At 44.8% G+C, this 25195-nt stretch overlaps 1 protein-coding gene across 1 annotated transcript in view; it reads right to left on the bottom strand.

Moving 5' to 3' along the window:
• The window catches only part of ADAMTS17 (ADAM metallopeptidase with thrombospondin type 1 motif 17), a 398711-nt gene extending 374672 nt beyond the window's left edge, over window positions 1-24039 (bottom strand). Inside the window, exons 1-3 of the mRNA XM_075342840.1 lie at window positions 23773-24039; window positions 16483-16844; window positions 3363-3549 (exon numbers count right to left, since the gene is read on the bottom strand). Coding sequence (XP_075198955.1) covers window positions 3363-3549; window positions 16483-16844; window positions 23773-23812 — 589 coding nt within the window. The 5' untranslated portion in view covers window positions 23813-24039. The remainder of the gene's footprint in view (window positions 1-3362; window positions 3550-16482; window positions 16845-23772) is intronic.
• Window positions 24040-25195: the final 1156 nt, after the last annotated feature.

The raw sequence follows: 25195 nt of genomic DNA on the forward strand, positions 1-25195 counted from the left end.
TGCGCTGTCCGGAGCCGCACTCGCGGATTACAGCTACGGCGTCGGACTCTGTTCACATTGCAGAGTCCGACAGGCAACTTGATCTCTCTTAAATGCTCAGCACTGCCGGGCATCAGCTGAGTTATTTCACTGCCCAGCCATGCAGGAGTTCATCCTTTTGGAGCAGTGTGCTATTCTTCTTAGAGTCAGGTTGCTGATTAACATCCACAGCTGGTCTCTTCCTATTTAAGGTTGGGGACTGTGATCGGAGACTGCTGAAGATAGTTTCAGCGTAGCTCCAGTAATCCCAGTCTTTGTGGTTATCCAGTTCATGGTGATCTACAGTTGCTATTGTTCCAGAACTGGGGATTCCCAAACAGTCTCCCATGCTGATACTTGGGAGATCTCAAACTAGGTAATGTCTGTGATCCAACGAGGGCAGGCACAACGAGTTCAGCATGGCCGTCAAGTTGCTATTTTGTGTGGTGTGAGAGCTCCCCTGTTGTACGGTTACCCCCTACCCTTTGCTTTATTCCCTTGTACACATTGTCTCTCTTTTGTATTTGAGCGGAGTGTATACGAGTTTTTGTTCACCCTTGTTCGTGTAATTTCTGTGGGGTTTTGTTACTGGGTTTCCAGCCCGCTCCCAGGGTGGAGGCAGTAAGATCTGGGCTCGGACAGGAGTCAGGGTCACGCTGGGGGCTCGGACCTGGCTACCATCAAGCCTACCTCCGAGATAAGTGACAGCGCAGGGTCCTAAGTCTGAGGGCCAGCCTAGAAGCCAGTGTTCTGTCAGTACATACCCCATGACAATTATAGGACCCAGACCTCCATTAGTTCATTAGTACTGGAGTTACATCACATTAGGCTTTTATGGTGATTTAACTCTGGTTCTGATGAAGCTCTGAAGGGTCCGGTGTTACATCTATAATACAGGTGCAATAAGAATTTGTCTTAAGCACCTTCTAAAGCCATCCTGTAAGAATTATGTTCAGTAGGTTTGGCGTCAAACGAGGTTAGTTCAGTGTTCAATTGTTTTCATTGAAAACAATCTGCTATTGTCAGTCACATCACTAACAGTTTTAACTTAAATTTAATCTAATTTTTTTTTTGCATACAATTGGTGCATGCATTGAGAACGTCTGCCCGTAAGGCATACACAGGACTGATATACGTCTGGCAATCCTTTTTTCCCACTGCATAGGAAAGTTTACAATGATTTTCTATGTAAATGGGAACATTCAAAAACACATGAGAGTTCACAGCCAATTTTAGATACTATGACCATGATTCATTAACACTGGCATAATTGACTAAGATGCAACCAAGTCATTAAGAGGTCTGTGCCTTTTAACCAATAAAAGGGGTTGGTCACTACTTTATTGATAGCCTATCCTTAGTGTGCATCAGCATAAGCGCGCCTTCCATTTATACGCTACTGTCTGAAATTAAACAACTGCATTTAAATGGTTGACAGCAGCATTCAGAGCTCACATCCGGCTGTGGCTATTAGACACATTACCGTAACCGGCATTACACATGTGAGGAGATAGCTCAGCTCCTGAGCCCTCTCAATACACGATCATTCCCACAATCACATACATGTAAGTGGTTTTGCCTTAACAGATTGAAAAATGTGTCGCATTTTTTAACTGCCATGCACCACTTCACAATATAAATTCCAAATCAGGGACTGGAGTACATTTCAGTTGTAATGAGCGCCACTTATCTGGTGTAAATTATCATGAATTTGTTGGCCATGGTTTTACAGGTTAAGCTCTGCTCACAGTCGCGAGTGATGGGTAGGAATGGCATAACAAAAAAAAGTCACAACTTTTTTATACAACTGAGTTGCGCTAAAATTTTGCAACATTTTAGTTCTGTTTTAGAATCCTGGCAAAACTATTTGATAAATTGTTGCCGATAAACCTGAAGGTGTCCATTAAATAAAATACATCAAGAAATTCTCCACAATGATACCTCTGTTGCCACCTTAAAAATAATTTCCTGAAAGCACTCATAGAAGAGAATAAATGCAAGTTCTATCTGTGAAATTAGCGATAAGATGTGTGAACTATGCCTAAGCTGAACCTGACAACAATCATAACAATAATAGTAACTGGGAATTTCTGCACTCTCACAATATTTGACACAACAAGAACAAGAACAAAAGCACAGAAATTAAGGAGCAAGAAGCAAATAAGTTCACAGGACCCCGATCCACTGGCCACATCAGTAGTCCCTGGCTGTATGGTAGGAGCCCTCCTACCTGATGGAATCTCCATCGACGCTTTTGATTTGTAGACCCAGTGCATGATATTGCACCTACCGAGCTTACTAATTAGAAGAGGCACTGGGGATGCCGGCCCGTAGGAGGCAGTTCATTGGGCTCTCATCCTGCAGCTACGGACTTCTGATGTGGCCACTGGACCAGGATTCTGCCAATCAATTTGCTCATTTCTGAAATTAATTATTTATGCTTTGCATTATTTTCACCTATGCAAAGTTAACCATACACACTAGTTGATTGGAGACACCATGTACAGTACTAGTTGTCAGTTTACATTATGTGGTTGAATTGCCATGTAGCTGTGTCATGAGGACCCTACATATATGAAGTGCTTGTGATTTAAAGGGAACCTGTCACCAGATTTGGCGACTATAAGGTGCGGCCACCACCACTGAGCCCTTATATACAGCATTCTAGAATACAGTACATACGAGCCCAGGCTGCGCTGTATACCGTAAAAAAGATTTTTATAATACTCACCTAAGGCGGTCCGGTCCAATGTGTGTCGTTGCTCTCTGGTCCGGCGCCTCCTCTCTGCTGCGTTCTCCGTTCTCCTTCTACCCAGCCCAGTATAGATGATGCATCTACGTCGTCCACACAGGCAAACATTGTGGTCCTGCGCAGGCGCAAGGAAAGGTTACAGACCGCCCCCACATGCACACTACAATACTTTCATTTGCCCTGAGTAGAGCAGAACAAAGTGCGCCTGCACAGGACCTCAATGCCGGCCTGTGTGAATGACGTATGATGATGTCATGCACACAAGCCTCAAAAGAAGGAGGATGGCGATCGCCACAGAGAGGAGTTGCCAAACCAGGAGAGCAGCGACACCTATCAGACCGGAACGCCCCCTAGGTGAGTATTATAGAAGTGTTTTTTACGTGCTACATAGCGGCCTGGCATGTTATATACAGTATTCTGGAATGCTGTATAGAAGAGCTCACTGGTGGTGGACGCAGCTTACAGTGTCCAAATCTGGTGACATGTTCCCTTAAATGACATAAAACTAATGCAAAATGTGACAAAAACTGCACTGTAAATATACAAAATGATAGCAGTTATGTTGGTATGATCTGAAAAAAACAAAGCACACCTGATATAACTTGACAATTCCTATGTGGGGTCTGAGATTGCGAAGAAGATGAGGAGGAGGAGGGCACTTCTGCTTGGCGTTTGGACCTTATTATATGTTGTCTTCCGGAGAAGTGAGCTCTGGGGTCTACCGTCGTATTGATCGGTTGTATCATCAGCTGCTCCTCTCCTATGTGAATGAATCCAGTCTGTGGAGAGAACATAGAAACATCACACAAATGCTCAACATCGTAATTACAAAGCAGGTCAAGGCTAAAGAGACTGTAACAAATTACTAGTTCTAGAATGGGTTTACATAAATATTATGGAGTTTGTCAATGATGTCAGTAGTTCCTGAAGGTAAAATTGCATTAATTATCCCTCATTACATAACAGCTAAATTCCACTGGAGTAACTGTATATATTTGAGTATGAGCACATGGAACACATGCCACAGGGCCTCAACCACCTGGGGCACTACATAAAGGAATAGACCCTCTTCCGACCTAGTTGATAATATCCTACAATTTCCTGTTCCACTAATCAGAAGGATTTCAGCTTGTGACTTACCAGCTATTCTCATGTCACACAGGTCTAAAAGTCACAACGTATGTGGGTAGTGAACACGCTACTTATGTATAAGTTTTTAGGAAAACGAGTTGTTCAACAATCTTATCCAACCAGGAATATCAGCTCCCAACCTCCCCATGGTCAAAACTGCTGACGTCCATGACACCATCTCACCATGACAGTTACATTTTAATTAGGGAGGGCGATATGGACCAAATATTGTGCTCTACATCAATTCTGCTGTCTGCACAATACCACAACATCATTATGAATTTTGGTGAGTCGAATCCAAAAATCACATCAGTTTCCTCCAGTTTTCCGCAAAACACGGTTTACTAAAAAAACTCCTAAGGCCGATTTACACACAACAATATCGCTAGCGATCTCGTTAGCGATGTCACATGCCCAGATCGTTGCTACGATTTGCCGAGATCGCTCAAAGGTCGTTTTGTAACAGTCACACGTACCCATCTCACAAACGACGCAACATTGTTCAGCGATATATTGTTTGACCAAGGCGGTCGTGTGGACATCGCCACACAGCATTCCTCCCAACGATTCCGGCAACGACAGAGGCGTATAATTGTCCATAGCATACACCCTGGCGTGTGATTGCCTCGCCCTCTACACGCCCGAACTTCCATACTATTAGAATCTCCTCCGGTCTTCTGTTACGTGATTGGTTGTCTGTGAAATATAAGGCCGCATTTGCAGCTGCCCCGTTTGACGCAACCACCGGTGCCGCACGCGTGATATATGTTTTGTGTGTGTGTGTGTATGGCATCCTTTACGCCTTTCTGTGTTCTCCAAGGTATGTTATTTTTTTTTTTTAAATTTAAAAAAAAATAAATAAAACGTGACATGCGACCAAGATGTGCATACAGGTGTATGAACATGTGAACAATTCCGGGTAGGGCTCAATGTTTTTTAACTCTGGAAGTTTGTACAAAAACAAAGTCTAAAATTAATTTTATGCAATCAACCAGGACAAAAGATAGTAGCCGAAAATGAAATGACACACACGTCACAGCAGAGCTCTGTAATGAAATGCACACAGGACCGCGGGCAGCCACAATGAACGTCAATTGAATTTTGTGTCCGCCTTATCAACCATGCTTGCTAAATCAGAACGCAGTTGGTACCACCAATCAGAGCGGAGGAGGCGTGGAGCATTGATCGTAACGACACGCCCGCGTCGCTGATGTCGGATGCACTAACGATGTTGTTTGTCGTTGGCAGGGTGTCAAACGTAGCAATATGTCTGCTGCGTTCGAAACGATGAACAATATTTTGAAGATGAACGACGTGTCAACGATCAACGATTTTCGCTATTTTTAAGATCGTTCGGAGTCACGCGTAGGTGTCACACGCAACGACGTCACTAACAACGACAGAAGTGCATCACGAAAACCGTGACCTCGATGACATATCGCCAGATAAATCGTAGCGTGTAACGGGGCCTTTACAGTAGTAACATAATATATATCATTTTAATTATTTATTTATTATTTATTCATTTATACTGAATACGCCAAACAAATGCTGAATATGCAATTAGTATAACTAATAGGAACACTGATTAATAAGCAGTTAAACTACCAAAGATGGAAATTTTTGGCTATACAAGTATGAAAACCAGTGACACCATTCAGTCATTCAAGAGGCTTACAAGTTGCAGAAAATTTAACTTTTCTTTCACCAAGACATTTTTACTATGGAACTAAGATATCACGGCATATTGAACGCAAACACGATGGCTGACTACTCCTGATGTTTATACTGTGACAAGTCTGATCATAACTACTTCAGAGCATCCAAAAATAGAAATTTTCTCCTTAACAATTAAAATTTACATAACTATTGCGCTCTAGATTAGACAACAGATTCCTTTTTTTGCATGAAAAAAATATATTACATGCTATCGGTCCTTCAGAATTTCCTATTACCCCTGAAACTCAACTTTAAAACCTTTAATCAAAGATTTCTCATTTGTGAAAAAATTTGACAGATTGCATTTTTTTTACTGCTTATCAGGAATCAGCACTTTTTGTTAGGGTAAAATCAGAAAAAAATACTTAGCAGCAAAGATTTTTTTTTTTTTCAAATGTAGACCAGTGTTATCAATCTTTATCTGGTTTTATATCTCAATAAACAGGATGTCTATAAGTGATAAAAAAAAGACTGTAATTTGATTTACCTGCCTCTTTAAAGATATTCAGGCCTGATCTATACTTGAGTACTGACTACAAGAACCTGTAAAAGTGGCAATCAATTGCAAAACGCTTGTGGGAAAAAAGTATGCAACAGGGATAGGCTTTGTTACTACTTCTTGGTTCTTTGAGATTTATAGGTTAGCCCTCATTCAGATGTCTATGTGGAATACCACACATACCCATAATAACCCATAGTGCTATTCAAATATCCAAGTCTGTGGGTTCGTGAAAAACACGTACAGCCATCCATGTGCGGTGCGTGTTCAACATTGCAAAATATAGGGAAAGCTTTGCAATTTATTCAGTTACTGATTCTTTCATGAAGAAAGAAAAAAAAACAAAAAAAAAACTGACGACAAATGGTAAAAATCGATGGTAAAAATCGGACAAACGGATGTCACACTGATCAAAAACACTGTTGACACAAGTACCATTTTTTCCCATATGTGTTTAAACATGGACATGTGAATGAGGCCTTATAACGAGAATCTAGTTGGAAGTTGATACCGTATTTTTCGGACTATAAGATGCATTTTTTTCCCCCCAAATGTTGGGGGAAAGTGAGGGGTGCGCCTTAATGTCTGAATGTAGGGCATGGCTGCAGGGAATGAGGGTGCTGCGGTGGAGCGGGTAATTGGCAGCATGAGCAGGCTGTAGCAGCGCCTGCCGTGACCACGTGGGCCCACTGATTTCATATGCATGCATCCTCCCGCCCATCATCTCTCAGCGCTGAAGACGGCGCTGACAGGTGGGAGGGTTGATGGGCGGGGGATGCGCGCATAATTAACAGCCGGCCCGCGTGATCACCCCTAGCAACTACGGCCTGTAGTGATCATGTGTGGCTATATTCACTGCCCCTCGCGCATCATCAGAGAGGGGGGGGGGGGGGCAGTGAATAAGTACGGTATACTCACCGGTCACTGTTCCCTGCAGCAGCACAATGTCCTCCTGTCTGGAGGCTCGCTGATGTGTATGGAGCTGTGCGCACAGCGATGACGTCATCCCTGTGCTCACCACTCTCCACACACACACACACACACACACACACACACACACATCAGCGGGCAGGTAGACATCGCGATGCTGCAGGGAACGGTGACTGGCTCCACACAGGTCAGCGGCGTTGCTGCTGGCACAGACAGGAAGACGAGCAATGCTGCTGGAGTGAGGAAAGGTGAGTATAAACGTTTTTTTTTTTCTGTGACACACGATGCAGGCCATATACCAGGATTGGGGTATATAGCAGGATGGGTATATATAGCAGGATTGGGGGTATATCGCAGGATTGGGGGTATATAGCAGGATTGGGGGTATACAGCAGGATTGGGGGTATATAGCAGGACATATATACAAGAATGGGGATAATATACAAGGCTGGAGGATCATTACCAGGATGGGGTACCTTAGTAGAGAATTTGGGGACATTACCCCCATAACAGTGTCAGCAGCAGATCCTCGCCCCAAACAGTGTGTCATGACCGCATTTTTTACTAAAAATTTGATTTTCCTATTTTCCCCCTCTAAAACCAGGGTGCGTCTTATAGTCTGAAGAATACGGTATATCCCTATATTCATTCAGGATTTTTTTTATTTTTTTTTTTAGAATTTTGGTGAAAGATGTTCATTTCATCTGCGCACTTCCCTCCCCTACTGCCAGTGCTGTGTTGTGGGCAAGTGAGTGCTCAGTGAGGATCCCTCGAAAACCTGCAAACCACAGTAAAGGGAAAGCATCACCGGGAGCCCGGAGCTCAGGAGAGGCTTCTCCGTCTCACACAACTCCTGCCAAACACAACACACGCATTTTACAGTAAAAATAAAACCTTCCAAGCACAGAAACGACCTACAGCAGATATTTATCTAGGGTCCTTGTGACTGGTATCTGGGTGTGGATGCATCAGAGGTAAAGGAGCAGGACAGAACAACTTGCTCTGCTGTCTAGGAAAACTTCCACCCTGCAATGCTTCAAAGAACCAAAGTAATTCCAGTATGAGGTGTGGAGATAAACAGGAGTCCAATTGTGCTGTAGGAAAACGCTGCTAAAAAAGTACAACTAGACATGTTTACAGCGCCCTCAGATGGCTCAGCACCTGCCTAGACAAATACACCATAAAGTAGCGTCAGCCATAATCTATTAAGGAGTACAGTAACTGGAAACCGATATTTGTTATACCATGCCTGATGAAGGGACCTGAGATGTCTTGAAAGCTTGCTTTGTAACACCATTTTATTTTAGTTAGCCATTAAAAGGTATCCCAACGACAAAATTATAATTTTGTTTCTCTCACTGAGAACAATCAATCATTTTTCAACTGGCTAACACGGTACCAAAACCTTTTCACTTGTAACCACAATCTATTGTAATGTTATGATTTAAGAGTGGGAACATACATTACAATCTGGGGAAAACGCAAAATTTGTAAAAGAAAAAAAAAAATAAATAAAATAGAAAAAATATATTATATATTTCATTATTGAGAGATTCATCACTACACTGGTAGACACAGACGGAAGAGGGCACCTGTGCAAGAACAGTAGTTGGGCCCTTGGTAGTCCAATAGCTCATCGCAATGCACAATTATACCTACTTAAGGCTACTTTCACACATCAGGTTTTTTTTTTTTTTTTTGCATCAGGCTGAATCCGGCTCAAAAATCTATGCAACGGATGCGGCAAAGAAAACGGATCCGTTGCATAAGTTTTTCCATGCGGCCCGTCCATTTTTTGACGGATCCGGTATGATACTGAGCATGCGCAGTTCAAAGAAATGCATCCGGCCGCCGGATGCGGTTTTTGACGCGGGATGCCGCATCCGACGTCCATAGGCTTGCATTGTAAATCGCGCCGCATCGCGCCGGATCCAGCACGATGCGGTTTTTCGCCACAGACAAAAAAACGAGCAAGCAACATTCTATGCAGCTGCCGCATCAGCTAAATATGCCGCATCCGGCAAAAAACGGATGTAACGCAAGGCCATGCGGCACAATCCGGCGCTAATGCAATTATATGAGGAAAAAACGCATCCGGCGGCAAAAAAAAAACAAAACGGATGCGTTTTTTCTGCAAAGCGCCGGATTGTGGCGGATTGCAAAAAAACTAATGTGTGAAAGCAGCCTAAGAGATAGACATGGGCTCCCTTATCCCTTGGGCTCAGGTTGCACCAATGATCTGTCCACCCCTGCATCACTAGGAAAAAGGGGCACAGATATCCTTAAGATATTCTCAGGTCATTCACGCAGCCTAACCACTGAAAAAATGAATTGTGGACAGGCTTCCTCATTGCAGACATCACATGTTTACAATGAGTTAGAAAAGACCTTTGAATGAAGCTGATCCAGGCAGGAAGAATCTATCAGGACAGCATTAATCACATGGCAGGTTAGGCTGCATTCACACATCCGTTTTTTGCTGTGCAGCTCAATCCGGCTCAAAAACCTATGCAACGGATGCGGCGAAAAAAACAGATCCGTTGCTTTTTTTGACGGATGCGGCTTGATACTGAGCATGTGCAGTGCAAAAAAACCACATCCGGTGGCCGGATACGATTTTTGCCGCAGGACGCCGCATCCGGCGTTCGTAGACTAGCATTGTAAATTGCGCCGGACCCGGCACGATGCAGTTTTTTTGCCGCACAAAAAAAACATGCCAGGCAACGTTCCATCTACCCGCCGCATGGGCTAAATATGCCGCATCCGGCAAAAAACGGACGCAATGCAAGGCCATGCGGCACAATACGGCGCTAATGCAAGTCTATGCAGAAAAAAACGCAACCGGCGGCAAAAAAACCCAAACGGTTGCGTTTTTTCTGCAAAGCGCCGTATTGTGCCGCTCAGCAAAAACCGGATGTGTGAAAGCAGCCTTACCTGTAATGTAAGTGGGAAAAGGAGCCTTGTTTGAACAGAGTGATGGCACGTTATGTGCCCCACAGCTACATTCAATTCCTACGATGTCTCCACCCGTCCCTTAGACAATGAATGAGGCGCTCGGCACATGCATGGTTATTGTTTGAAATATGGCACTTCAGAGCTCTTATTATAGGATAGGTGTATGTGCAATTGGTGGGATCCCTAGCATTACATATCCTATGACTACATTATAACTTAAAGGGGTATTCCCCTGTCCAAGATTCTATCCTAATATGTAGTACATGTAATAAAAATATTAGCAAATACAACCAATTAGAAATGTAGTATAGTTCTACTGATTAGCTATGTCTCTTAACTCATGTTCAAGGCATCACGGGATCTTAGGTATCCATGGATGTGACCATGCATATAGTCAGTTATTTACTCAGTTGCTCTAGTCATCACCATGGACACCTACGGTCCTGCAATGCCTTGAACATGGGGTAAGTGATGCAGTGAATCAGGAGAACTATACTACATTTCTAATTGGAGGTATTTGCCATTCTCTTTACACCTACTACATGTTCGGATAGGATCTTGGAGATGGGAATACCCCTTCAAGATGAGAATAAAACCCAGTTTAATTTTTATTTATCCCGTAGACCCACTAAATTATAGGTACAAATTGACATTATTGATTAGTGCAACCAGATAAACCCTGTGCACCGTATGATCAATTCTGTAAAAATGCCAAACATGCTCTCTCTTAAAGGGCCAGCGCACCCTTACCCAAAAGTACCTCTCAGCCGATGGTTCAGAGGCACTAGGTATTTGAGGCATCCTCCTCCTAAGGGAAGGGCCTGAGCAATGTGTTTAGTTAGTTACCTGCTTGCTGGTTAGTTAGTTGTCAGGTCTCGTGTATCCTGTGCCTGCTACCTGTACCTGTACTCCCTAACCCGTAGCTGTTTCCTATTCTCAGTCGTACTTTTCACCATCTGCTGTAGCCTCAGTACCTGCCTGAACCAGCCATACAGTCTGCATCAGCCATTTCGGCTGGACCACAGACTGTACCTGCCGACAACTTAGCCTATCCCTGCATCTGCTACCCCAGGGGTCAGCTGCCACAGTCCTCGATACTGCCCTGGAAGTGGCACCTGGCATCTACTGGCAGCCAAGTCCATCTTCACTATCAAAGGCTCTGGTGTGACACCCTGGACCCCCAGGGGTAACAGGTCACTATACACACCACATGGTACCTTACTGGGGTGGGGGTCTATCAGTCAACAAAGACCTGATTGCCTCCCTCAGTTAGACAGGCACACTAGGTGGGCGGAGTCAGGTGGATAGACACGCCCCCCCCCGAGGAGTCTGCTGGCCTGAGGCAGGAGACACAAGCGGAGATTGAGTTAGGAGAGAGGAGTGAGAGGAGTACAGTTCTGCGCGGGGCCTGGGTTGGAGCCTAGGACCCCCAATCAGTCAGGCAGGCAGACGGTAGTGGCCGCCTGCAGGAGACCGGGAATACGACCAGTGGAACCGTAAGGGACCGGGACAGGGTAGTGGCCCACCGGAACCGAACCGGGGAGCCAACTGGATACCGGAGCACCAGGCAGGGTACTCAGACCCCGAACTAGGCTATAAGCCACCACCATAGTCAAATTAACTGATTGCGGTCGGACCTGAGGGGTTCATTCCCACCTAAGTACCGATTGAAGGCAACAACCCAACCCATCCGGAGAGCGCCACCGCCAAAGGCCAGAGATCCACAGGGCCAGCGTTTGCGAGCAAACGGGCTCCACCAACACTTATACGCCAGGAAGCGGACTACCAGTACCCAGGCACAGTAGTCAGATACACACACAGGTGCAGGAGAAAGGCGGACATTGCCAACCTGACTGGAGAAGCTGCAGCCGGCTGCGGGCCCCGTTCATCACCCAGTTTGGTTTACCAGCGCCTTCAGTGACTTGTATCAGAGTGAGTACACCAGTGGCCTCAGGCACCGCACCACGCTGCACCGCAACACTGCGCCCTGCACCCCGGCCCCTGCCAACCGGGCCCCGGGGACCAACATCCCCTACCCAAGGAGGGGTCAACACCTAGCTGTGCCACTACACCGCTCCCGGGAGTCCCCGTACCTTCACCGCAGCGGTGGTGTCCACAATCACCACAACCCGTGGGTGGCGTCATGAACTATCATCCCAAAACCAAATACCCGCATCCCCCGCACGTAGCGCCAAACCTCTTTGCAGAGCGACATGACCCCCGGGTCCGTGAGAGGCTCGAGCAACCACCCGTAGAACGCGAGCACGGATCCGAGCGGCTCTGCGGCCGCAGTCGAGGCCACGGGGCGGTACACTGGCAAATAACCTAGGGGCTTAGTAAAGCCCCTCCCACATTAGGGTAAGCCCAGGTTCACCCTGTGGTCCAGTGGGTCAACTACCTCCCACTCGTTCCTCCACCAAATGTAACAGACAGGACTCTAGTAGCCAAGCCCCTTAACTGTCAAGGCACCTTAAGTTAACCTTAACCGTAAGAATGTAATGAGAGCGAGAGTGGGAGAGAGCGAGAGTGGGAGAGAGCGAGAGTGGGAGAGAGCGAGAGTGGGAGAGAGCGAGAGTGGGAGAGAGCGAGAGTGGGAGAGAGCGAGAGTGGGAGAGAGCGTTACTATCCCAGGCAACGCCAGTTACTACAGCTAGTTATAAATAAAAAAAACCTTAAAAATCCTGCTGTATTTTACAGTGTTTTATTTTTGGAGGAAGTATTCTTTAATAAAACTTTGTATAAATTACATTATAAAAATGACAAATTGCTATATGCAATAAAGGACTTTCTTAGCATAAGATAGCTTATGTGTCAGTTAATATGATTTTGGCGGTGAGAGGAAGAGAGAGCGGGAGAGAGCGGGAGTGGAAGAGAGCGAGAGTGGGAGAGAGCGAGAGTGGGAGAGAGCGAGAGTGGGAGAGAGCGAGAGTGGGAGAGAGCGTTACTATCCCAGGCAACGCCAGGTACTACAGCTAGTTATAAATCAAAAAACCTTATAAATACTGCTGTATTTTACAGTGTTTTATTTCTGGAGGAAGTATTCTTTAATAAAACTTTGTATAAATTACATTGTAAAAATGTCAAATTAGCTTCAGATTTACTGCAGAACTGCCTCCATTGTAGGGATATTAATTTTAAAGTAGATAAAAGAATCCTTATCCATGTGAAAAAAAAGGAAAAGAGACAGCTAGGAATGTAGCTCTGGAGCCATTTGACAATTTGCACTGACAGCTGTCATCCAGGCAGCCAAACTACTCCTAAATGAAAAATTATCATATCACAGTAACAAGCTTGTAGGTGCCAACATGAATTAAACAGCAAATCCGCAGTCTACACAATATACAAGGATTCGGTATGTGAATTTCTTTCTAATGATTGGTTTTCTGTACATTCCTGCATACAGTTAATTATCACCAAAAGTAGTCTGTGCCTGCGCTGTCTCCAGTATTCTCTTATGCACTTATTATATACAATTCCCCTAGCATCACTATTACTAGCAATACCTTTCTCCACTAATCCAAACTCATAAATACTGATAGCGTTCCCGTCCCATGTGACCGGTGAGTCCCCGTATGGCACCAGCAGACACATAGTAAAGTGATAGGCAAGAATAGTTTAGATTTTTATTTGCCAATCCCTGCTCTTGGCTAAATTTTTATAAATCCTAGAAAACTCCTCTAGCCATGACCGAAGTGATAGCGCCTTGCTCCTGTCACCGCTCCTATGACAGTTGTGCCACTCTGTGGGCACTCAACATGTAAAGCAGCATTACTAGGAATGGAGCTACTGAGCACTCAACAGAGCACTCCACTTCAGAGACAATTTTTTATTTTGCCTAAAAACGTGTATTTGAGGCTAAAAATCTTTCTAGCAATTGGGTTTTATTAAAAATGTTGCACAGCTTGCTTTCTTTAGCCTCTGTCCTCTCCAATCTGCACGCTGTGCTGGACTGGAGGGGAATTTGTAGCTCTTTTTCTTGTCTTTTTCTCATCTCCGCTCTGCTGATTTATGACCACAAACCGCATCAAAGTCAAATGTGCCTAAAAACAAAGAGCCTCTAAAAGCCATCAAACAGTACAACATTTTTGGCAGACATGTTTTATAACCTCCATGCATTTAAAGGGGTTGTCCTCCCTACTAAGACAACCTCTTCTGATACCACTTTTGCCCAGGTAAAATAATAAAGCCTATACTCCTATACTTACCTCCCGTACCAGTGCCCTTTCAGCGGTACCACGGCTCACAATCCCGGGGCTTATGTAGGGTTGTAACATCATACAAGCCCAGTGTTCACTCAGCGCCGTCTTCTGTCTCCTTGCCTTCGGACCAAATGAGTTAATTAACAGAGAGTGAGCACTGTGTTTGCCGATCACCTTCTGTTGATTACTCAAGTGTCCAAAGGCAGGAAGAGACATGCCAGCGGTAACTGAGAGCAGGGTTTGCGTGACGTCATAACCCCACCTGAGCCGTGGCACCACTTGAAGGGCGCTGGTAGGGGAGGTGAGTATAGTCAATATTTTCCCAGGGGGAACCATGCGTAATCAGAGGGGGTTGTCCTAATAGTGCACAACCCCTTTAAGTTAGGAAATGCATCCAAATATGCACAACCCTTTTAAGGTACCTTGGTTACATAGTACTATAAATGTCAAAGAGTAGGTGTAGGACCTGTTACAACTTTTTCCTTGAGCTCCAGAATCTCTATACTGTACCTACAAAACAGCATTTCTTTCAAGATTCCCACCATGTCTGAGATGATGAAGAAGGAGTTTGACAGTGAACCTTAAAACAGGTCTTTGTTAAAAAAAATCAGCATGGCCACCAAACCTGGTGCCATCTCACTGCCCCGGTAAAGCAGATTTGTGTATAATACAAATACATCCTTAGCAGAACTCAATATTGCAATATGCCCAGCTAAGGGCTGCAGAAGGCAAGCTGTGCCATGGTTTTTCAGGTTTACTAATTCTAGGACTATTGCAACAAAAGAATTTTCTCAAAATGTCAGAAATGAGGGACCCGAAAGTCATGATAAACATATAGAAGATTGACTAAAGCTTGATGACACTTAAAGTAAATGGACACATTCGGAGGTAATTGTTCTTACTTTTTAAAAGATTACTCTTAAAAAAAAAAATTAAGACATCTTTTAGTTGCTTATTGCTGGAGGACTGATTGCTAAAATCGCATGTGGGTCCCAATGGCCAGACCCAAGACCCACAACAATCAGCAAGTTATCCCCATAATACGAATAGGATATATAACTTGTTTTTTGGGGCATAACCCTTTAATGCTTGTATTTTTGGCAAATGAGCTTATTAGCAATAAGGTTTAATTAGATGTTTTGCACAGTTTGTCTCCAGCAGCCTCTATGTGTGACAGTACATAGCAGATTACAGAATAGGCAACAGTGAAATCTGTCATCTCCTACCTAAACCCATTTAAGACCGGCCTAATGCTGAACTTTTATATGGTCATAAATTTGCTTAAAATATGGTTCAAAAGAAGAGTTAAGGGTTACAAGCCCTGCTCACAGAAGGATTTGACCGTTAACTCATTCTGCAGTCTGTTGTGTACTGTGATACATAAAGGCTGGAGAAATAGCCCAAGAGGTTTGAGGTTTAATGAGACCCATCTGAATGCTTTTAAGCCAATTAAGGCATGTATGTAAAAATGCTGTTGAAGGTGTCCACATTCTTTAAAGAGGACCAACCACCAGGATTTACCCATATAAACTAAAGCCAGTGCTATACTTACGCTATCATGCTGATTCTATACATACCTATAGTTGTGAGATCGGATGTATACTTTCTGAAATATAGGCAAGTAAAGTTTGTGAAATGCACTGTTATTTGATTGATAGCAGCTACGGAATATCTAAAAGGTTGGTCGAGTTTTGCTAGTTATTCCCACCCCTGTCTGTCTGCCTCTCCTTCCTCCCACTATTGCGGTTATTACAGGGTGAGGAAGGACAGGCAGTTAGACAGGGGCGGGAATAACTAGCAAAACCCAACCCACCTTTTAGATACTTTGTAGCTGCTATCAATCAAATAACAGTGCATTTCACAAACTTTACTTGTCTGCAGTTCAGAAAGCATACATCCGATCTCACAACTAAAGGTATGCATAGAATCAGCATGATAGCGCCAGTATAGCACTGGTTTAGTTTATATAGGAAAATTCTGGTAGTTGGTCCTCTTTAATGACTGAAAATGCTCTGCACATCCTTGTGCCTATCTACACGCCATTATTATTCACTTTAGTGTATATAATACATTCCCTATAGACGGTGAGCCCTCGCGGGCAGGGTCCTCTCTCCTCCTATACCAGTCTGTTATGTATTGTTAATGATTGTTGTACGTATACCCTCTTTCACTGTAAAGTGCCATGGAATAAATGGCGCTATAAAAATAAATAATAATAATAATACATTTTTCTTGTCATTAATGAAGGCATCTGCATATAATAATTTACAGGTACACACCAGTCCTGAACATGTGCTGACTGACGCAAAAGACTTGTTGTGGTTCAGAACTTCTCCAACATAGAAACAAAGCTCGTCCTCTGGGATTTTGGTTTGGATTTTGTTTCCGAATTCTGTCCTTTCCTCCACCATAAAGCCTGTAGCCAGGAAATCATGGACCCTCTGCAGGTGCAAATGAAGGTTCCTGCCAAATGCAGGCAGATGAATATACATATTATCCGGATGGGTCGTTGTATCTCTGGGAACGGAACGAGGCTTTCGGATGTTAGTGAAGACTGACGCATCTCTCAGTGGCAGAGGGATCTGCCCAGACCATAACAACTGTGGGATTACAACTTCAACTGCTGGGTCAGAGCATCCAGCTAAAAAACAAGAAAAGACAAAATGTGTCAATACCATAGTTTAACAGGTTACAATGCTGCCTATGCACTATCATGCATATATAATTACAGAGTAGTAAGACCAGGTGCACATGTGGGGGATTTCACCCCAAGTCCCCAGCGAATCCAAAGGGTTGTCCACTACTTTTACATTGATGGCCTGTCTTTAGGATAGGTCATCAATGTCTGATCAGCTGGGGTCCGACACCCGGCACCCCAGCCGATCAGCTGTCATAGGTGCCGGAAACCAGAAATGCCCAGTTCGGGAGCTGCCTTGTCTTCTGACAGCGGCTGCGGCCGGGAACTGCACATCTGCCACCTATTTATTGGAATGGGAGGCGGATGTACAGTACCCTGCCACGGCCATTAACAATAGATGGGGAAGCTCCGGAATTGAGCATTTCCGGCCCCCTGCTGTTTCTGACAACCCAAAGAACAGCTGATCGGCAGGGTGTCAAACATTGATGATGTATCCTAAGGACAGGCCATCAATGTAAAAGTAGTGGGCAACCTCTATAGGCCTACATAAACTGGGATATTTGCATTACTGGCACATTTTCACACGCACAATCCGCATTAGTTTACATTACCATGTATGTGAATAATGAGATTTTAACAAATCTCATCCACGTGCTGTGGAATTTGTTTTCATAGAAAGCGACCAACAGTGGTGATTTTACAATTCACAGTTTGTCTATATTTTCTGCAGATTTTCATCTCAGATATCACCCCTTTCAATGTAGAAAGATACATCCCCATACACAGGCAAATTTGGGGTAGAATAAACCACCATTTGTCGACCTACCCAAACGGGGTTTTTTTCCAGATTCACTGCAGATTTTCCCTCTAGATACTGAAAATTTGAAATTGAAATTGTGATATGCGGTATAATTTAAAATCTGCACTATTGGTCAATTTCCATGTAGACAACTTCTGTAACATATAGATGAGATTTGTTATCATTTCATCTGCATGCAAATTTCACACAATGTAGTGTACATGCATCAGCAATAAATCGTGACTATTATGGCTCACTCACACCGCCATATAAATCGGACAAGTGATAAACTGATAATAAAAAGGGATTGCACTTGAATCCTTATTACTCAGTGAGGCAGTGCGGATTAACGTTTTTTTTCCCTCATAACAGTTCGGTGTGAGAACAAAAAAATTGGATCCCATACGGAGCCACAATATAGCATCCGATCTTAACAGATATACTGCAATTCTATAACATAGGAAACTGTGAATGATTAAAGGAAATCTGTCACCAGGTTTTTGCTCCCCCATCAGACATTTCCTGATGAAGAGGTGAAACGCGCGTTGGGACTGCTGGGAGGCTGTTACCGCTGCAATTACGGGTCAGTACTGGTTCTGGTTATACTTGGATCAATTGAGGGGCACTGGTTGTTACCTTGCATGGTTATTGTATTCCATGACCCTTGGTGAGGGTTTACTTTGGACATACATAATTTTTACATATAGCTATTCAGAATTGCTGTCACTGGCTAATTGTTATCCATGTAACGGGTCACAGCTCTTGTCCCCCTCCATAGTAATTGATTATAGGTGTGAATCAGTTCAATCACATAATATAAAGGCATTACAGCTATTGTAATATAGAATAATTTTGGTGCAAAAAAACTTTTTTCTATGGCCCAATTAGGGTGAATATTGTTCATTGTTGCCCATAGCTATTATTACTGTGCACATAATTATTTACATCTAGTCATATTGGCCTCTTACTACGTATGTAGTTCCTTATTACACTATTGTATGTGGTATAAGTCTCCTATTTTGGACTCCTTGTTGAATTTTATTTATTAATGAAATTAAATAAAGAATATTTTTTTATTGAATCTTGGGTTTGTACCACGTTCTTTCGCTGTTATAATTGTAATCATAGTGGTCTCCTACACGATTGGGTTGATCTGGGTCAGTGACCTTTTCTAAAAATTCTGTAACATGTAGATGAGATTTGTTATCATTTCATCCGCATGCAAATTTGACGCAATGTAGCGTACATGCATCAGCAATAAATGGTGACTATTATGGCTCACTCACACCGCCATATAAATCGGACACGTGATAAACTGATAATAAAAAGGGATTGCACTTGAATCATTATTACTCGGTGAGGCAGTGCGGATTAACATTTTCTTCCTTCATAACAATTCAGTGTGAGAACAAAAAAATTGGATCCCATACGGAGCCACAATATAGCATCCGATCTTAACAGATATACTGCAATTCTATAACATAGGAAACGGTAAATGAATAAAGGAAACCTGTCACCAGGTTTTTGCTCCCCCATCTGAGAGCAGCATAATGTAGAGACAGACCCTGATTCCAGCGATGTGTCACTTACTGAGCTGTTTGCTGTCATTTTGATAAAATCACTGTTTTCTCTGCTGCAGATCTAGCAGTTATATAGAGCTCATGAATATGCTGGACTACCTGGCAGCACGCCAAGTAGTCCTTTAATTATAAAATCCCTGATTAATCAGCAGTAGATTATCAATATCAAACCTACACTAAGCAGCTCAGTAAGTGACACATCGCTGGAATCAGGATCTCTGCTCCCACATAAGGCTAAGTTCACATAGGGCATCTTTTGCTGTGTTTTTGAGGTCACAAAGATGCCCCAAAATGCATGTATTTCCTTCTCCCAGCAAAGTCTGAGATTTTGATTTTGCTGTCCACACTGGGCATCTTTTGTTGGCTGCATCTTGGCTGCGTTTTTCAAGATGCAGCATGTCAATCCTTTACCGCGGTTTTGAGCCCTCCAGTCAATAGATTTGACTTAAAAAACGCATTGGGCAAAGCGTGGTAAAAACGCATCAAAAATACGTTTTTGGTGCATTTTAAGATGCACCGACAAAAAAAGATGCCGCGTGTGAACATAGCCTTATGGTGCTCTCAGATTAGGTGGCAAAAACCTAGTGACAGATTCCCTTTAATAGCTGATGAGTAAAAAAAAAAAAAAAAAAAAAACTGACTGAGGCCTCCGACACACATCCGTGCCGCCGGTACGTATTTGGCAGTTTTTTCACGTACCGGCGGCACGGAGACACGTGGACCTATGTTTTCACTATTGTATGGACACACGTAAGTATTTTGGAACGGAACGTGTGTCCGTTCCGTACTTACGTGTGTCCGTGATTTTTGCACGCTGACATGTCCACGTATTCTCCGGCAGCACGGGTGTCACACGTCCCGCACCCGTACCACACGGATGTAGTGTGGCTGCGGTTCTGTGTGACACGCGCCAGAGAAAACACACGTGTCATTAATTTTAAAATAAAAAAAAAAATACTAACCTCCACCAGCCCCGCAGATTCTACCACTGCAAACTGTTCCTGCCGGCCGCCGCTCGTTATGAGCATGTAAAGGAGGTGGGTGTGCTGAACTGGGCGCTGATCTCTGCCCCTCCGCTCAGCCGGAAGCAGCGTCAGCGGGGAGTGGGCGGGGCTGGAAACGAAGATCAGGACCCTGGACAGCAGCGCGGACCACGTGAGTATGTAAATTACCTGTTCTCCGTGTGCTATCGCGGATAGCACACGGAGAACACACGTGGACCGCACGTACCCGAGACACGTACTTACCTCACGCAACACGCAGGGAAAATACGTGTCTCACGGCACGTGCGTGTTTTTAACGGATGTGTGTTTCAGGCCTGAAGAAGAATGACAAGTAAGAAATTTTTTTTACCTCTTCCCTGGATAAGAATGGGACGGATTTTTTTTATAGTGTGGTGTGTCCTCAGCCTAAGGGCAGAGTCACACTTGCTTATTGCTTCTGATGTGAGAGCATCAGATGAGATCTGCTAATGAATCTCGGCTCAGGATCTGCTGTGGGCGTGAGCCGAGTGTCATGCGACAATGGTCCGTTCCTGAGATCGGATCACAGCTGCGGAGGGGAGGAAGGTATTAATCTCCCCGTCTCCTCCATTGTCAGCCTGTACGGATATCGCACTGCACTTGGATGACATCCGAGGGCAGTCCGACGTTTCTCCCGTACCCATAAACTTGTATGGGTGCAAGTGACACGGCTCTCGCAGACAATCGTAGCATGCTGCGATTTTTTTCCTCAGTCCGCTTAGGGCTGAGGAAAAACTCGCAGATCTGAGCTGCAGCACTGACGTCTATGGGGCCGAGTGCAATGCGAATCATACACAAGCGTGACTCTGTCCTAATAAAGTCTATGGACATTGTGGACAGCCAACATGGCTTGTTTAGCTCTCTCCACAACATCTATAGACTTCACTGGAGAGAGACGCTCTATTGAAGCCAATAAATGTGCCTACTCTGCGTCTGCAGATGTGGATCAGGGACTCCTGTTCTCCAGACAATATTCCCCGTGCAGAGTATTTCAAACTAGTGGATGTTGAAATAATATTGTGTCACTTCAGTAATGTATCCCTGCAAGTATATAGAGCGGTCTATCTGTAATATTCATGCCAGAGATCCTTAGCTGACCCAACCAGTGACGCCCTTTTTTTATGCACCTCTGCCTGGAAGGGTCAGCGGAGCCAAGGCCCCTCTGCAGAATCAGCTGTGCTACAGGCAGCAGAGCCCAGCACTCGGCTCCTCGCCGGACTCCAGCTCCTAATGAACGGAAACTATGATGTTCAGCGAGGGGGACCCTGCCAGGATCGGCTCAGGTTGAAACATCAGCTATGAAAATATAAAGGGCCTCTTCACACAGCTCAATCCTCCCCCTCCAAACACATAGCAACACGCACAGTAAGAGGTGCAGTGCTATCTGGGCTAAGTCTAAGGGGCTCCAATTTTACGTCAGCTGCTATTTTACAGGGGAATAAAGCTTTACCTACTAAGCTGCTTTCTGCTGAAGGACCCTGGAAGAGAAAAATACAACATCTGGCTGCAAAGCTAGGCAGGACCAGTGTGCGAGAGCATGTGCCACACAAGCAGCACCGCTTAGTGAACATTGGCCACTGCACCCGCATCAATTCATATTTTATCTCTTCATTTTCAGGATCCCTGCCTGGACATAATTGGAAAAATGTTTAATCCGCATTCCGAGGAAAGGTTTAACCCTTCATGGAGCCGAGCAAGGTGTCTGCACTTCAATACGATAAAACTGATGTCAGAACGGTCATTCGCCTATAGTAATCCTCAGTATACAGACTCATGCCATGCTGTATCACGTATAGGAGCCACAAAATCTATTCTAGGGGGTGACGTGCCACAGTCAGAAAGCGACATGTAGGGACTGTACTGCAACAGATCATTCTGCAGTAAAAGAACGAAACGCAATACCCTGGACAGCACTCACATACTGCCGGCACCTCGGGAAGGCAGGAGATCCAGCCATGGGTGACCAGAATCAGCTCTGGCTCATGTGCTCCATTATGGCCACCGGCAACCCATGGCGTGACCAAAGGACGAGGGGCACCTATGAGGGCACTGTGCAATTATCACTTTCTAGGTCGGATTTAGGATCATGTGTACCTTATTCTTGTCATGAACATCTTAATATGAATATTGCCTTGCAATATTTCGAAGGTCTTTTCTGGCACAATCTATACTTCGCATGTATGGGTGACGGCACAAGAAGAACTTTTTGGCTACGTTCACACGGTGCGTTTTTTTGCAGTAGTTTTCATGAGTTTTATGCAAATTAAAAGCTGTTTTTTACAGTCCCAACAAAACCAGAAATCTCATACACAACTGCTTTTTTTTTATCACTGAAATGGAAAACTGCTGCATTTTTTAAAGAAGCAGCAAGTCAATTCTTTCAGCAATTTTTCACCATTGAAAGCAACGAGAAAAAGTGCCCAAAAAACACAACGGCTGCATTTTTGCAGTGAATCAAACGAAGGCTATGTGTGCACACTGCAGTTTTGCTTCCCCAGTGAAAAACGCACCTCTGGCAGAAAAACGCATAGAAAAAGCGTGCGTTTTTGCCTGTGTTTTTTAAACATTGTCAATGACAAAACGCAGGGAAAAAGAAGAAAAGAAGTGACATGCTGCTTCCTTTTTCTGCAACCAAAACTGCAAGAAAAAAAAAACGCAACATGCGCACAGCTTTTCGGATTTCTCATAGATTTTGCTGGGGAAGGTCAGAAATGCAGTAGGACCACAAACTGCACCAAAAAAGCAACAAAAAAGCAGCGTGCGCACAAGACCTAACTTTATATAGACATGTAGTGTAGTGTAGACAAATGACAATGAAAAAGTGTGCCAAAAAACGCAGCACAACCTGCTTTTTGGAGCAGCTTTTTTTTACTGCCAACAAAGCAGATTTTGGCTGCAGAAAACCGCAACGTGTGAACATAGCCTCACAGGCTACAGCCGTGTACTGTACCGTCCTCAGTCCATCTAGCTTTTATCCCCCTATAGTCTCTCAGACACAGTCGTCTCTATCCCGGAGACGGACGGGTTCACAGGACCAGCCCAGATGTGTTCTCCACCACTCCAGTGCATGTGTGGCAGTCTGCAGCCTCTGGCTACAAGAAGAGACCTGGAAGGTCCAGCAGTACAAACAGACAGGATGCCTGGAAGAGCGAGGACTGCGTCAGGCCAGGATCTGGGAATATTCAGCGCGCCTGCGCTGCCAAAGTCAGGTTAACCTGTTAGCTGCCAGAAGAGGCCCACAGAGCGATGGGGACTGGGTTCATTCAGGACTGTCTCTGTAATGGCTGGTCCTGCTAACATCTATAGGGGCAGTAATCTGTGCTCTTCATTTTGTAGTCCTATATCTTGGATACATTTTACCTGAAACACTGCGGAATCCAACAAGAACAACTCTGTACAATTTATCCCCCATAACCCAACATCAGACTTTGGTCTGTAAATCAGCGCAGACTGGATACAATGTATAGACAAGTTACCATAATAAGGATACAGATAATGCATGACAATAAGAGCTCAGTGACATCTCTTACCTGAGGCAATCAGGAGGCACAGCAGGCTGAGAACACCCATCCTCAGGGTCCTGTCAGCCCCACAATGCACAGGGTAATGCACAGGATAATGCCCAGGTGTGACAGACAGCAGAGTCACTGAGGGGGAGTGATGCGGTGCAATACACAGGTACAGCCCACTACAAGTGTCAGCAGTCCAGGAATGCAGTGCACTGGAGCCGGCACCTCATATACACTGCAGTGCCCGCTGCGGACAGGACGGTGCACGGAGATGCCCGGTATTTGCAGGTCTTCAACCTTTGGAAAAGCAATTACCAGAGCAGACAAACCGAGCTGGATGTTCACGACCCGCCCGCCGGGCACAGAGAGCGCCAATCACCGCTCCGCCAGCACCGGGGACGGCGAATGTCAGCGCAGGTATTGGGAGAGGGAGACAGCGGGGGGCGGGATCTGCGGCAGTACACGTGGTTGGGGCGCAGTACCCACACAGTGGCGCTAGGGGGAGTGCGAGGTGTGAGACCGGGGATGCTCGGGCAGGTGTGAGGGAATGGCCGGCAGTGATTGCATCATAGAGAGGAGCCACATCTGGAATGGGATCAGCAGAGTGTGGAGAAGGTGCAGAGCAGATACTGACACAAAGTGTGCACAAATGCCCACCCTGCAGAAGGGTGCCTCAGCCAAAGACTGTGCCCACAGGACGTCTCCACTGGGGAGCTCCTGCAGAGGAAAAGCTGCACAGCACACTACCTGTATGGCACAGCACACTACCTGTATGGCACAGCACACTACCTATATGGCAGAGCCCACTACCTGTATGGCACAGCCCACTACCTATATGGCACAGCCCACTACCTGTATGGCACAGCCCACTACCTATATGGCACAGCCCAATACCTGTATGGCACAGCCCACTACCTATATGGCACAGCCCACTACCTGTATGGCACAGCACACTACCTATATGGCACAGCCCACTCACTACCTATATGGCACAGCAGCACACTACCTATATGGCACAGCCCACTCACTACCTATATGGCACAGCCCACTACCTGTATGGCACAGCCCACTACCTGTATGGCACAGCCCACTCACTACCTATATGGCACAGCACACTACCTATATGGCACAGCACACTTTACATTGCTGAGGGTGACATCCGCAGCCCCATTTGACATTCAGTGGATTGCAGCACTTGTTAATGTACAATGTGGACATTCTCATAAAATCTCATAATACGCAGTGTAATGAGAGAGTGATGGCTGACAGAAATATCACTGAGTATGCACCTCATGTACACAGCCTATAAGGCACATATAGGTGCGCGTCGAATTATACAGAATCTGTCGCTATTCCAGAGTCCAGCAATACCTTACAGTTGTGACCCTCCACACATAATATGTCCTCCCATTTACATGGCCAACCAAATCAGCAATTGAATGGA

Source organism: Anomaloglossus baeobatrachus, chromosome 4, assembly GCF_048569485.1.
Source record: "Anomaloglossus baeobatrachus isolate aAnoBae1 chromosome 4, aAnoBae1.hap1, whole genome shotgun sequence".
Classification (NCBI taxonomy): domain Eukaryota; kingdom Metazoa; phylum Chordata; class Amphibia; order Anura; family Aromobatidae; genus Anomaloglossus; species Anomaloglossus baeobatrachus.